The sequence below is a fragment of the Megascapheus bottae genome, chromosome 1 (assembly GCF_031878675.1).
Source record: "Megascapheus bottae isolate mThoBot1 chromosome 1, mThoBot2.hap1, whole genome shotgun sequence".
In the NCBI taxonomy this organism is placed as follows: Eukaryota; Metazoa; Chordata; class Mammalia; order Rodentia; family Geomyidae; genus Megascapheus; species Megascapheus bottae.
Window position 1 is genome coordinate 25176330 of NC_143509.1, and position 15827 is coordinate 25192156.

Below are 15827 nucleotides of genomic sequence, written 5' to 3' on the forward strand. Positions count from 1 at the left end.
CTGAGTTCAAGCCCCAGCAACCCCCCCCCAAAAAAAAACCCCCAAACAAAAAGATGGTGTGGTTTGGACAGCAGTGCCATTTTCTATTCTATATTTGAGAACTTGTAATAGTTATCTCTGCATGGAAGGATGGAGGGTGACTGACTGAGATTTGCTTGATACAAAGGTTAAGTGCTCCCTGTCTGTCAGGGCCTGACTCACGCTTCTCCAGACCACAGGATGCCTGGCCTGCTGTTCATAACCCATTCCTGTCTGTTGTCAAGACCATTCATTGGGCTCGTGTGTCAAAATTTCATTTTTCTCCTCTGCTTATTGACAGTAAAAACAGCAAGGTGCTCCGCCTCTCTCAGTACAATACAGTGCTTTCTTCTTTAAAAAAAAAAATCTCTTCATGCCAAGATGAATACAGTTTGTTCAGATAGTGACCTTTGCTCTTACTAAGAGAAATGGGTATCAGAAACACAGGAGATTTACCTGGTTTCTGAGGGACCCTTAGGAGATTACAATCTGGTTGCCATAGCAACTTAGCAGCAGTGAAAATTACATGAACTAGACATCTGAAGAGAGGTATTTTAGGGATGCTTAAAAGCCTTCTCCCCTTCATTTTTCTCCCTGAGGAAGTGGGGCAGTGGTCAGGAGTGGAGGGGAGATACACAGAGACTGTTGGGGCTGGAAGCCTCGGACCTGTGCTTTGAACTGTAGCCTTGGTGCTGGTGTCAGCCATGGCTGAGGACGTGTCCCAGGCCCTTTCTGTGCAGGATAGTAGGTAGATAATGTGACAATCTGGAATATGCTCTGCATGCACAAATCCTCTCTTTCCATAATACCAAGGAATTGTATTTTCAGAACCTCGTATTTTGAGAGCTATCCAGGATTGAGGGCACATTGTCTGACAGTTTGTAGGAGAGAGTAAATAAATTTGAGATTAGTCAAAGAGAATCTAGGACAGTGTTTTGGTGCCCATCAATTCTTTCCCTCACTGATTAACTTCATAGATATTTATTATGAGCATACCCCAATAGCTTTAATACAAAGCAGATAGTTTTTGCTCTTTTAAGGTGATGCTAGAATTTGTTTAAGGACTTTTAAAAAGGCAGGTATGGTTTTCCTTGTTCAAGTGTGGTTTTATGTCATTATAGTAAAGGTGTGCTCCATATGTTAAAAACAAAGTTTTTATTTTTGTTGTTCTTTTTTTTGCCAGTCCTGGGCTTAAGCTCAGGGCCTGAGGACTGTCCTTGGATTTTTCTCAAGGCTAGAACTCTACCACTTGAGCCTCAGCACCACTTCTGGCTTTTTCTAAGTTTATGGTACCAAGAAATCAAACCCGGGTCTTCGTGCATGCTAGGCAAGCACTCTACCACTAGGCCAAACAACCGGCCCTGTTGTTGTTCTTTTAAAATTTGGGAGGAGCCAGGAACGTGGCCTAGTGGTAGAGTGCTTGCCTAGCATGCATGCAGTCCTGGGTTTGATTCCTCAGTACTACATATACAGAAAGAGCCAGGAGGAGTGCTGTGACTCAACTGGTCGAGTGCTAGCCTTGAACAAAAAAAACAAAAACAAAGAAACAAACAAACAACTCAGGGACAGTGCCCAGGTCCTGAGTTCAAGCTCCAGAACTGGCAAAATGAAACAAACAAAAAACAAAGCAAATGAACTCAGGTGACTTCCATGTTAAAAGAATGACTAAAAGTGAACTTACAGGAAAACAATGTACATGTTTCAGCAGCACTGAAGATCTGAAAAGATTTCCTCTTGATTCTTACAATGGCATTCATTCTGTGTTAGAGCTGGTATGGATTTTAAATGTTGAAGCCTGAAAGATCATTAACATTGCTGTTGTACAGAAAAAAAAATTACCTTGAAATAACTTATCAGTGAAATTAATGAAAACTTAGACTCCTTTTCCTTGAGTAATCCTGATTTTTTCCCTCCTCGAATTAATCTGTTTTTTTTTTATATTAAACATGATAAAAATCTGAGCAGTGATTCCTATGATGAATTAGTAGAAAAGGTGAAATACAAAGATCGTAATAGTCTAGTTTTTAAAGATGAATGACTTTGAGTTTTGTAAGACAGATAAATTGTGGTTTGCACAGTACATAAAGTTGATTTCTTTTGGGGGAAGGGGTATTGGCACTGAGGTATTTTTTGGCCAGTACTGGGAGTTGAACTCAGTGCTTCGGGCTTTATCAAGGCTAGTGCTTTACCACTTGAGACACACTGTACCACTTCCGGCTTTTTCTGTGTATGTGGTGCTGGGGAATTGAACCCAGGGAACTTGGGGTCTAGCCACTTTTTCACTAAAGGCTGGCACTTTACCACTTGAGCTCTGGCTTTACTTCCAGCTTTTTGCTGCTTCATGGAGATACAAGTTTTGTGGACTTTCCTATTTGTGCTGGCTTCAAACTATAATCCCCAGATCTCAGCCTCCTGAGTAGTCAGGATTATAGGCATGACTGAGAGCTTTTATTACTATTGTTACATAATAGAATCAAATAGCCCAGGTTAGTGGTAGAAAGCAGATATCAGTGTTAGATCAAAGCCCCATTTCTGAGTGATGTTTTCTTTTGAAAGTATAGTTCTTTGCTTGTTTCTCAGTGTTGTGTCTACACTCATGAGTGAGAAAAGAAGAGTGTGCTTTGCAAAGAAAAATCAACTTACGCTTGAGCTTTAAAAGTTACTTAGTTTAAACAGTACTAATGAATTCAGCTGTTCAATGTGAATGAAGTGTCCCAGTCTTCCTGAAAAATGTGAGCTGCATAGGATGTGCCCCGCCCCCCCCCACCTCGTGCCTCAGTGCAGATGTGCTCTAGTAGTAAATCGAACTTCTTGCATCATTTGGCAGGTTATTCTCGTTCAAGTCAATCCAGGAGAGACTTTCACAATCCGAGCCGAGGATGGGACGCTTCAGTGCATCCAAGGTAAGAAAGTTTTGCTAAACATTTGAAGCAAAATGTGTGACTTTTTTTTTTTGGAAGTTGTATATTTGTACCTTTTTTCCTCTTGTCAAATAATATAATATTCAAGTGATGCATTTACTTGCTGCTAACAAATCACCTTGAATTCTAGTGGCCTGTCACATTCATATGAATGATGTCAATTTCTGTGGATCCTGGATTTAGGTGTGGCTTTGCTGTGTCCATGGGCCCTGGGCCTCTCAAATTTCTAATATGAAGGTGTGTGTGAACCAGGGATGCAGTTGTTGTAAAGCATAGATGCAGGTAGGTCTGCAGGTAGATCAACAGCAGGCTTATTTGAGTGGTTACTGGTACTATTTACCATGGTGGGGGTGGCTATTAGCAGGACGTTTCTCTTGTTCTCTACTAAGTGGACATTTTGCTTATGAGGTAGGCTAAAGGTTGTAAATGATGGCAGCTGGCCTCATCAGAATAACCAAGAACCCTAAGGAGTCAGTAGAACTAGACCACTCTGAGGAAAGGGAATTAAACAAGGGTGTGAGTACTGGAGGGTACATCATTGGGATCACTTTAGGGAGGTGCTCTACCTTCCACACTGTTGACCCCCTTGAGTTATGTGTACTTGCCCTATGCAAAATACTTCCTTTCACCAAAGAGCCTATTCCCAAATCCTCTCACCTAGACCAGCCACAGTTGTAGGGGGGCTTAGTATGGGTTGAAGATGCAGTACCAAGGATGTTTGTTAAGTTCATGGAATGCCTATGCCTCATCTTTATGGTTTTTTTCAGAGAGAAATGAGTGGACTAACTCTGGTCCATGTGGAATTCTGGGTAGGAAAGTCACTGGGTAGGTCTGTGGTTGGTCTATAAACGTGTTTGGAAGGCATGGCTTCTAACAGCATGGCTCTTTCCAATAGTGATTGGGATTATGCCCCAAATGTTCAATTGGTCTGTACTTGTTCCTAATGGAAGCAGATTCTGAGCTGGGGATTATTTGTATTAGTGAGACTAGTTTACCAGTATGTTTTTAAAAAAAATAGAAGAAGAGATAGCAAATGACAATCATTTTTACTTTCCTCTCACCAGTTGCATGGAAACTTGATTTGCTTAACAAGACAGCATCCCTTGTGGACAATGCTTTTGTATCTATAAAATAAAAAACATAGCTGGGTTTGATGGTAATTCTAGCAACTCAGGAGGACTGAGATCTGAGGATCGAGGTTCAGATCCAGCCCAGGCACTAAAGTACGTGAAATTCTTATCTTCAATTAGTCACTAAAAAACAGGAAGTGGGACTATGGCTCAAGGGGTAGGGTGGTAGCCTTGAGCCGAAGAGCTCAGGGACAGGGCTCAGGCTCAGCGTTCAAGCCCCATGATCCACAAAACAACAAACATGTATGTATATATTAAATATGGATTTTGAAGGTCCAAGCCTGATGAATTTGAATTGTAATTAGGCTGAATGATTTAATCATTTGATTATGACTTCTGCTGACTCCATTTCTCTAACTACAATGTCCCTGAACTTGATCTTTGGTATTCGAAATCACTTAATAATGAAACCCAGTTTTTCTTAATGAAAAATATGGTGAAACCTCAAGAAGAGAGGAAAGAAATATTTTAAAATAGTATAGGAGATGATATTTTTCTGCCTATTTGTGGTACTAAAATGAGAAGGGAAGGGGGAAAAGCAAGATGATTGGGAGGGAAATGGAGACAACATCATGAGAAGGGGTATCAATGTGTGAGTAATGTACCTACTACCTGGTGAAGGTAACTGTAACCTCTCTATACATTATCTCGAAAATAAAAAAAAATAAGTACTGAGATCTACTTTGTATCTCTTTAAACATATTCTGTAGGAAAGCCAGGTAGAATGCTGCTGATCTGGAGCAAAGCAGAGGTTTTTTGTTTTGTTTTGTTGTTGTTGTTGTTGTTGTTTTACCTAGGAAAAAGGTAAGAAAGCAGTTGTTCCTCTGCTTACAATGTGTGTGCATGCGCGCACTGGGACTTGAACTCAGGGCTCTCTGTATTCTTGCTTGGCATTTTTACTTAAGGAAGACTGGCCCTCTACCACTTGAGCCACAGCTCCACTTTAGGCTTTTTTTTTTGGCTGGTGAATTGAAGATAAAAGTCTCTTAGATTTGTCTCCCCAGGCTAGCTTCAAACTGTAATCCTCAGATCTCAGCCTACTCAGTAAGTAGGATTACAGGTATGAGCCACCAGTGCCTACCTTGAGTTCAGTATTTGATAAGCATGGGTGTATAAATGTATGTGTATGTAGACATGTGTGTATGTGTGTTCACGGAGTTAACCTCTCCCTCATTTTAGTCTTCGTAGCTGGTGTGCTCAGCAGGAAATGTTGCAAGTATATTGCTGCATTCACAATGGGAGCTCTGTATTTATTCATGATGATACTCAGAGATAAGTGACACTTACACCCTTCCAGTGACTTCAGAAATGGCTTTGACTAAAGTCAAATTGTGAAGCCTGTTTATCTTGGTTTCTCCCAGCCTTCCTAGTCTTTGTTTTCTTCTGAAGATCCAGATTCTATAGTTATTATCTTCATTTGGGGCCTGGTGGTACCTGGCCCAATTTCTTGATGTGCATAGTACCTCGTGAGAAGGAACAGGAATCAAGGCCATGGGCTGTGCTGCTAGCATTCAGGAAGGCCTATAGTTGTCTAAGCCTCAATGGGACCCCTGACTGCTGCTAACGTGCAGGTCAGGCACAAAGTTAAAAAGCCAGTGATTACAGAGGGAGGCTACCCGTTTCCTCAGGTATGTGACCAGACCTCATGGGTTTCAGGTCAGAGAGAAACAGGATTCTGGGTATGATGTGAGGATGGATCCTCAGGGTCAGGGAGAAACAGATGATTCTCAGCAATGTGTGCTAACACCTTGTTAGTGCAGTAGGGCGAACCTACTGGTTTCGGATTGGACTGGTAATGCAGTTGGTGTTGCTTTAGAGCCTAAATCATTTCTGCTCAAAGTCAGGATTTGGCTCCAATTCGGAGAGGGTGCAGTTCCCACATGGGGCATCAGTTCCAGCTTCAGGGCAGGCAAAGTCCAATAGTGGAGGGCTGGGGCAGTGGAGGCAGTCTTTGCCTGCTTGCTTTGCAAACATCTATTAGGAAAGAGCTAGAAGTTGAGTCATTGAAAGAGCATTTGCATTTTTGTAGGGGCTGAATTTAGATGCCTGAAGTTGACAGGAGTGTGCAGGTGTGTGTGTGTGTGTGTGTGAGTTGGGATGAGGTGAGCAAGGTGCAAGGTGAGTGTTTGCTAGCGGTCTTCCTGGAAATTGTGCCATGGTTGTAACTGTCAGCCTCCTCACTTTGCTTTGGCAGCACTGGCCTAGATGCTGCTTTTGGAACAGCAAGTGGCTGAAAAGCAGGACTGGTTCCTGGACCTCCCCGGAAACTTTGAAGCCGTACCAGTGAGGTCCATCTTTGTTTGTAGTTCTAACTTTATGCCTAACGACTTTCAAAGACACTGTGACAACACGAGGAAGACCCCAGGAGCACGTCTTGATGTCCTTGAAAGGCTCCTCAACACTTGACACCAGTTTAGCATCAAAGAATAAGGATGTTAGGCTGAGAATGGGTTTTGTTTTTGTGAGAGAATGTCCTTGGTCATAAAGAAGGAAGAAAAACACAGGAAGCGTACAAAATGCTGTGACAGCAGATTAATTTCTAATGGAATATTTCTCAATATTTTCCACGAATCATGAATCATAGGTCTTGAAGGGGCCACAAAAGGGCAGGGTTTACTTTTTATTTGGAGGTTACCTATACCTATGATATCCTAGACAAAGGAGTTTTCATTTCTTAGCCAGGTGGAAGTGGAGGGTGAGTTAATTGTTAGGAAAAAGAGCCATCAGTCAGAGAGAACCCCTGCCTTTGCTTGAAGTCAGGAATTCGTAGAGGGCAGCTGTGGCTCTCATCATTTTCATGTCCTTGTCTGGGCTGAGGCGCTGGCAGAGCAGCCTTCCTTCCTGTCCACACATGCCATCTTTCTATTTGGGCCACTTCTCTGTTCCCTGTGAAATCCTTTGGCCAAAACAAATACTCCACTTCCTGGAAGGCTCTGAGTCTGTCTATTCCCAGAGTCCTCCTCATCACTGCAGTCCATTTCGACCTCCTTCCCCTGAGTTGGAGGAGTAGGGAGAGGTAACACTCCCTAGTCTGGTTGTTTTGTAAACCCTTCCTTCACCCTGGATTACACTCTGCAGTCAGCTGTGGCTGGAAACAACCCACCCTCCACCCTGACACCCAGCTACACAGCCTGATGGCTGCTCCTGACCAGCTTGCCTCTCTGCCAGGGGTGGCAATCCTTCTTTAAATCTTACGATTCTAGTGGTTAATATCATAGAGGTCAGTTATGTGTCTATCAAATTAAAAAAACTTCAAATCACATGGGGTGCTTGCAAGTAGCTCAAGCCTATAATCCTAGCTATTCAGAAGGTAAGATCTAAGGATCCCAGCTGAAAGCCAGTCTCAAGCAGATACTCTTACCTCCAGTTAACTATCAAAAAGCCAGAAAGGAAGGGAGCACATGACTGAGGGTTAGAGCACCAGCCTTGAGTGAAAAATGTGGAGTGAGAATGTGAGACCAAGTTCAGGCTCACTACTGGAACAAAAACTAAACAAAATTCAAAACATATGATTGAAGCTCCTCTGTTGTTGGCTTTACAGAAACATATTAAAGTTCTAGAGAACTTTCCTAATGATCCTACATTAACACTGAGATTTTTGTCTGATTGTCATCGGCCATGTGAGCCTGTATATGTCCTGTTGATATAAGCAGAAAGAAAGAGAGTGCCCTTCTTTTAATCAATAACAACATTGAAAAACTAGTTGCTCAGAATTATTTAGATCTTTTTTATAGCAATGTAAGTTAGTGGAGATCTGGAAATGGCTAGAAGATAGCCATCGTGTGCTTAGAAGAACTTATTTAGAGCCAGCTATAGCTTTGTTAGAATGGGGAGCTCTCTTCTCTTTCTTCTTCTCCTGTACCCTCTTCACCCCTGTGTGTGATTCTGTGCTGTTGGAGTGGGTGAGGGAAGGGAGTCATTGATGGTCAGCCTGCAGCTCAGTGAGAGATGCCACCCTCTGTCTTCTTGCATCAGTCTTGCACATCAATCAGCATCCACAAGGGTACAATTTGGAACTGACTGCACTTAAGGTTCTGTTTTTTGTTTTGTTTTGGTTTTGACAGTCCTGGGGCTTGAACTCAGGGCCTGGGCAGTGTCTTTGTGTTTTCTCAAGGCTAGTGCTCTAACACTTGAGCTACAGCACCACTTTCATTAATAAAGTTTTTTTTTCACAGATTAAAATACTGGCCTGTCATGCTTTCTAAGAATCTTATGACAGATCATAGGAAGCTCAGCTTGTCTCTTGCTTTGTTTATGGGGAAAAAATCATGAATGGTGTCACAGTTTTGTTTCATGAGCTAAGGTAGACAATTTCAAAAGCAGAGTGTCTGAGTTTTTTTTTTTTTTTTTTTTAATGCTAGTACAGGGGCTAGAACTCAGGGACTTGTGTTCTCTTAGCTTTTTCACTCTAAGGCTGGCAGTCTACCCCTTGAGTTATACCTCATTTCTGGCTTTTTGCTGGTTTACTGGAAATCAGAATGTCACAGACTTTCTATCCTAGGCTGACTTCAGACCATGATCCTCTGCTCACACCTCCTGGGTACCTGGGATAGCAGGTGGTCCATCTCTTTAATATGAAATGAACAGAAGCCAAGATTTCCTGATTCAGGAGCAGAAAACTCAGAGCACAGGACCTGTGCTGGGTGAATCCTGTCCTTCAGAGTCTGATGGTTGAACCTTTGCCTTGGCTTGAAAATAACAAAAGTTTGATTTAAAAAAATTCCTAGGAGCTTGAAAGTGAACTCATTAGAGTATGTGTGCACTAAATGCCTCATAAGTTTCATCAGGATTAGTTCATTATATTTAATTATTTGCAACATCCTGACTATAGAACATGGGAGCTTGCTTTATTATAAAAGAAGCTGCTTTGAAAGCCCATTTATTTTGCATTTGGGGTTTTGCAAGGAGGATGGCTAACACACTGAAATGTTTGTGCAAATTGAAAAAATTTCATGGAACTGAAAAATGGCAATTCTTTTTGCCCAGGTTAACCTTAGTGCCATGCCCGTCTTTCTGATTAATCTAAAGCTGTATTTGGTGATAGTCAGTTCACACTTCTCCAGGTAGCTTGAAGTCAAGAGAGTCTAAGTGTGTATGAAAACCTTCACGCTTCCACTTGCTTTCCAGCTTATTTTGTCCCTCCTTAGACCTAACTTCAACACAATTAGCCTTGTGTATGTGCGGATGTCTTTGCTATTTAAGGTTTATTTTTTGTATTTTCCTCATGTAGATTTGTGTCTCCCCATGAAGTATTAGGAGAAAACTGACTTTAGTTTTGGAGTCCACCTGATTCCCGGAAGTGTCTGGGTTTTTATTTTATATCTATGATTTAGTTTTTCCTCCAAACAGGAACTGGTAGATGCATGGCTATTTGATACAATAAGCTTTTCATTTGCTGAACTTTTAGGCCCCTGTCCAGACAATAGCTTGTTGCCACTAATTGGTGATAGTGATCTTACACACACCCCTGCAGGGGAGGGGGAGGGGGCTAGGACTGGTAAGTACTGCTGGATCTCTAGTATGAAGTCCAGTTATGGACCCAATGAGAGGGATCAAGTACTGTTTGTAGTCTGATTTCCGTATGTGCCAAACTGTGGTGCTGCCCCAGATTACGTTGAGTCGCTCCTGGGGGAGGTACCTAGTGTCTGGTCCCCTCTGCCTCTCTCTTCTTGCTCTGCCCAGTTACTGTGATTTCTTTATGTCTCCTTAAGTTTGAATGATTATGGAAGTTTTAACCATGAGACAAACCCTTCAAGTGTTACAGCATCATCAGATTCTCTTTTTCTAGTTGAGTTCTAGTGGTTTGCTTTGCTGGAAGATCTAAAGGTGAATTATCAGAATTACAAAGTTATATCACTGGACTGAGGCTAGCTAATGCAGAGCCTTTTAGCCCCAGTTTGCTCTGGTATAATAGGGCCAGTGACTGAATGAACATCCCTGATAGGCTTGTGAGCCAGGCTATGTGTCCATCACCACCATCCTCATTGTCAGTTCCATTGTCATCTGTGGTTTCACACAGGGCTGCTAATTGATGTTTTCCTAAAGTGATTGGGTGATTAATTGTGGCTGTGACCTACTGTCTTATATGTGGAAATCAGCCAAAGTTCTGGCCTGTTCCCAGTTTACAGGAATAAGCCTTACAGTAGGTGTTTCAACTCTTTCCATCTATATACATTGTACTGATCAGACTTGGGATTGTAAACAGGGCAACTCATGTATAAGGCGAGCTTGGTCATCTTTGCAGTTTTACTGTTGGTGATTATAGCTGTTTATTCTCCCATCATGTGAGAACAACTATAGCCATACAGGCTTTTGGAGTCTGCTCAGGCAGCAGTTCCTGTGAGTGTGTCTGTTCTCTGAAAGACTTGTCTCTTTCATTTCCACCAAACTCAGTGCTTCCTTTATTGTTCATTTAGTGTATTTTGTGCTTAGGTAGTGCTAAGGGTTAGTAAGGTATATTTATTGGTGAGTTCATTATGGGTTCTGGAAGGAGAAACCCTGACTTAGAGAAACCCCTGTGTTATCTATTGTAAAGCACTGGTTTTGCTTGCATCTGTTTTCATTTTTCTAGGATCATTAGAATGATAGCCATCTTGAAGATTGGCTGTGAGGGCTGAGATTCTATGTAGAAAGTACTGTGAACAAATAAAGTTCCCAATAAACAAGAATCCTTAAGCCTCGGGGTCATCGTTATGAGTATGACTTCTTTTTCTTCTTTTTTTTAATAAAGCATTTTGGTGCCAGTTCTGGAGCTTGAACTCAGAGTCTGAGCACTCTTCTTTAGCTTTTTCCACCTAAGATTTGTATTGGACCACTTGAGACCTACGTCTGCTTCTGGCTTTTTTTTTTGGTGGCTAATTGGAAATGAGGGTCTTACAGACTTTCCTATCTGTCTGGCTTTAAACTGTGATCCTAAGATCTCAGACACCTGAGGAGCTAGGATTACAGGTGAGCTACTTAGTGCCTAGTAATAGCTTTTATTTATTTATTTATTTATTTATCTATTTATCTATCTATTTATTTATTTATTTGGTCACTGGGCTTGAACTCTGGGCCTGGGCACTGTCCCTGAGTTCTTCAGCTGAAGGCTACCACCCTACCCCTAGAGCCACAGCCCTACTCTCCATTTTCTAGTGGTTAATTGGAGATAAAGAATCTCACGGTCTTTAGTGCCTAGGCTGGCTTTGAACTGAGATCCTTAGAGCTCAGCCTCCTGAGTATCTATGATTACAGGCGTGAGCCACCATGCCTGGCTAATAGCTTTTGGCACTTTAAAGAATGAGGGCCCCATGGCTGGGTGCTGCTAGGACCTTCTTAAATGTCTTCATGTGTCAGTCTAAACATTTCAGGACAATATGTTGAACACTCTTGCAGCAGAGTCCGCCTCGGGTGTGGGGGGGGTCACTGGAGGAGTACAGTGTTGGCTCTGAAGATATACTGCTTGCAGTTGCTTCAGTGTTGCAGACTTTGGCATAGTGGTGACTCATAGGAGCACAGGCTTTGACATTGTCATAGCCATTTACCACATGCTATTTCACAACTTGTAGTCTACAGGCACTTGCTTTATAATTTTTTTTTCCTGTATTTTTTAACCCTATTCTTAACACAGCTTGAAGTCATGCTAGAAGGGTCTTTAATGAAGCAAATGGAATGGAGTTCTTCCAGATGGCATTGCTGTATCTTCTGGCGGGTTGCCCGTCACATCTCAGTGCCTCTCCAGCACATCAAGGCAATCATAGTGATGGGAAGTGATTTCCCAGTATAGTTGCTACAGTCTGCTTGGGCAGCTCGAACACAAACAGCAAGGATGGCTGGATGGCTTCTAAACAGGAGAGATTTATTTCTTGTGGTTTGTTTCAAAGGTGTGGGACATCTCCCATCAGAACCCTGCACTGCCACTTTCACTGTGTGACCCAGGTCTGCTTTCTGCTCACTTCTCACAGGGTTGGAATGGGCCTAGTCTTGAAGATAAGGGGAGGGAGGCAGAGAGCAGCAGACTGTATTGTGGTACTTGCCTTTGTTTCCATTTGCTTTATGATTGAATTTGGCTGACCTGTTGCTTCCCCTTCTTTTTACCTTTATAGATCAGGATGATGGGTGATGTAGATGTCCAGGAAAAATGTTTGTGTCTGGGGTGGTTCCCACAGCATGTGGTTTTTGAACCCATGATGTGACTCAGGGAGCCCACTCTGAGGAGCTCACCAGGCAGCAGCTTGGTTCTCGTTAGCATCGATTGGCATCACTAGCTCTGCTTCACCATCGGGGTCAACCTTATAATTTGGTACAGATGTGAGTTCATCATCACAGGGTTTCAGACTCAGGTCCATGGTAGACAGTGCCTTGGTGATGGGTTCCCTGTGATACTGATGTCCCTGGTGCCTGAGTGCTGAGACAAAGGAGATAGGGTATTGTGGAAGTAATATTCCCTTGAAAGAAGGAAATCTGGATGAACCATGCCCGTACATGAAAGACAAGATTGTCAGAATTAAGCTTAGTTCCAGAATGGACCAAGGGAAAAAATGACAGGAGAGGCAGAAAAATATGAAAACATCTGGCTTAAAGACTCTTCCTAAGTTCAAACATAGAAGCCTCCCTCCCTCCCCCTCCCTCCCTCCCTCCCTCCCTCCCTCCCTCCCTCCCTCCCTCCCTCCCTCCCTCCCTCCCTCCCCCCCCCCTCTCTCTCTCTCTCTCTCTCTCTCTCTCTCTCTCTCTCTCTCTCTCTCTCTCTCTCTCTCTCTCTCTCCTTCTCTCCTTCTCTCCTTTTCTGTACTGGTGTTTGAACTCAGGGCCTGGGTGCTTTCTCTTAGCTGGAAAATCCATGCTTAGTTTGGCTTCAAATTGTGATCCCAAGATCTTAGCTTCCTAAGTAGCTAGCTCTCCCTTCCTGATCTCATGAACGGAGGTTTAAACGGAGACTCTGTTGTCAAAGGACTTATTGGTTAAGTCTTCAGTTAGCATGACCTAACTAGGCGACTGTTTTATTGGGAATTATTTTTTCTTCTCTATGTCTCTACCCCTACATATTGCAAAAATAAAATGGCTTTCCTAAGATAGGTGTTGTAAAGTTCAACGAAAAGATGGTTGAATTAATCACCATGTAGAAATACGAAGGTTTCTGTGAAGAGATAACGTCTCATGTTACTTCATTCAAACTTGTTCTCTCAAAATACCAGATATGCTAAAGAAATGGCCTTTGTCATGGAGACTCTGATAGAAATGATGTGTCTTGGCAGTGGAGCCCTGGTGCATACAGAGCCAAGGGAAGTACCAAAGTGAGGCGGGCCCGTGTAAAGCTGGCTTTACATTGTAAAGTGTTCTGAAGAAATAGGAAGATTTCCTTGCATGCTATGGAACAAGGAAGTGACTCAGAGGGCAGAATGGATGGGGGTCTCCATCCAGAACCCATAACTGACCTGGGACTCAGAGCCTTTGCCCCAGGAACAGAGGAGGGCGGCAAGCTGCAAGGGCAGCCGAGGTCAAGCCATCATTCCAGGACAACATACAAAACAGGATTAGGCACATTCTCTTTCTGTATTCCCTGCCCCCCTTACATGGACAGGGGACCATTGTAGACACTTAAAACTTTGAGCTCTGTTGGGAAATAATCTGTTGTGAGAGTGAAATTGCTGATCATTACAAAGAATTACAATACTGAGATCCTTTTTCTAGCTGAGTTCTGTCGCCGTTCTGTGACTGGAGTTCATTGATCATTCTCTGCTCCTCTGTGCACCTGGCATACTGGTATCCGCAATTAACATTCTTCAGAAGTGAATAGAATGCCAGCCGCCAGCCTGAGCCTCTCAGGACGACAGGTGCATTCTCCCAGTTTCTGGGCCATACCCACTGGTCCGAAGGCGAGAAATGGCATGGAGTAGATGTTGATGAAAATGGAATTATTTTTGAAGAATTGGAGCTGCATACTTAAAAAAAAAAAACTCTGGAAAATTCAGGAGATACAGGAAATGGCTCAACAGGAAGGGAGAAAAAGACTTACTAATTTTCAAGCCCAGTTCCCCTTATTGATACAAATGCTATTAACTGTACACCTTCTACAGTCTTCCCTCCCTCCCTCCCTCCCTCCCTCCTTCCCCTCCTTCCCCTCCTCCCCCCTCCCCTTCCCCTAGTTCATAGGCTTTAACTAAAGGCCTTTCACTCCTGCTTAGGTTTTTCACTCAAGGCTGGTGCTCTACTGTATGAGCCACACCTCCACTTTGGCTTTTAGATGCCTGAGTTGATTTTGAGCCATGATCTTTATATCTGTCTCCTGAGTAGCTAGGATTATAGGTAAAAACTGTCAGCTTCTAGCATTGTGAAAGTTTTTTTTTTAATTAAAGTACTTTACATTAAAGATCATTTGAACTTATGCAATAAAATTTTGTTTGGTACCTCCTCCTCCTCCTCCTCTTCCTCCTCCTCCTCCTCCTCCTCCTCTTCCTCCTCCTCCTCCTTTTTTTTTTTGGCCTGTCCCAAGTCATATCTCTGAACTTCTTTTTGCTCAAGGATAGTGCTCAACCACTTGATCCACAGTACCACTTCCAGCCTTTTCTGAGTAGTTTATTGGAAATAAACTAATGGACTTTCCTGCCCTACCTGGCTTTGAACTGTGATCCTCATATCTCAGCCTCCTAAGTAGCTAGGACTAGAGGTGTGAGCTACTAGTGCCTGGCTTAAGTTTAGTTTTTTCTTTTAAATGAAATGTTGACAAACCTCTCTTTCTGAGAAGAATAGAACAGACTACATAACAGATTAAATAATAGTACAGATTAAGGTTTGTTTCCTTTAGCCCTGTTGTATTAATCAGGCCTCAGGCCTGATTAATTCATTGCATAGTAGGTCAAAACAGGTAATTTCCAAAATTCTGCCTACCTCCCAATTTCTTTTTCCTTTCTGGATTTTAATTTTGAGATATTTTTAAAGTTTTAAACTTTCAAGGTACTTTTTCTGCATTTAGTTAAAGTTCATGGCAGCTCAAGTATTTGGTTTTCAGGATAGTAACAGGTAGCATAATGTAATATTAATTTTCTTTTTCCCCTAAGTAGTTGAGCTAGAGGCATCACTCATGGATGTGCAGTCGCTGTATGAAGAGGAGATTTGAAGTTACCATTGAGTTTAGATATGAGATTACACTTCTTCATTTTTTAAACAAAGTTTTAATAATAACACAGATATCTTTTATATCACCAGATCTCTAAGTACCTATAAAAGTAAAACAACAACAAAGCTGCCTTGAATGGCATGCTTCCTATTTTTTGCCTCCTATGTATCTGGGATTACTGGCATGTATTATTGTGCTCAGCCTTGATTTGTTTTTACTACTAGTTTCTCTCCACAGAAAATGTTGGTTGGTTCTGCAGCCACACTGGGTTTTTTTCCCCCTTTTCCGATCAGTTCTTCATGTCTGTATTGCTCAAGACTACGTACAAGAGTCACGTTCCCTTGGGTTTTGGATTCCTCTGTGTGCGGGGCTCTAATGCCTTCTTTCCAGGCTCAGCAGCTCTAGCATTCTTAAGAAGTGGGGGGGGGGGCTTTGGTTTTCCAAAGTTTGTGCATTGTGTTGTTTTCTGTCTGCTCTCCATGCCTCTCCTTCACATGTCACCCTTTATATCTTGAACCCCTCTTTCTGTTTTTATATCATTTCTCTCAAGTTCTGCACGACAAAGGCCATTTTCTTTAGCAAACCTGGTATTTTGGGGGCTGTGTTTTCTTCCTTGAGAGCCAAGGGGAAGGCCCTCTGCTTGGAAGCTGTCTGAGAAAAGTT

At 42.5% G+C, this 15827-nt stretch overlaps 1 protein-coding gene across 1 annotated transcript in view; it reads left to right on the forward strand.

Annotated features, from left to right (window-relative positions):
• Fndc3b (fibronectin type III domain containing 3B) overlaps window positions 1-15827 on the forward strand; it is a 273184-nt gene that overhangs the window by 71730 nt on the left and 185627 nt on the right. Inside the window, exon 3 of the mRNA XM_090338767.1 lies at window positions 2846-2921. Within this exon, the coding sequence (XP_090194893.1) occupies window positions 2846-2921 (76 nt within the window). The remainder of the gene's footprint in view (window positions 1-2845; window positions 2922-15827) is intronic.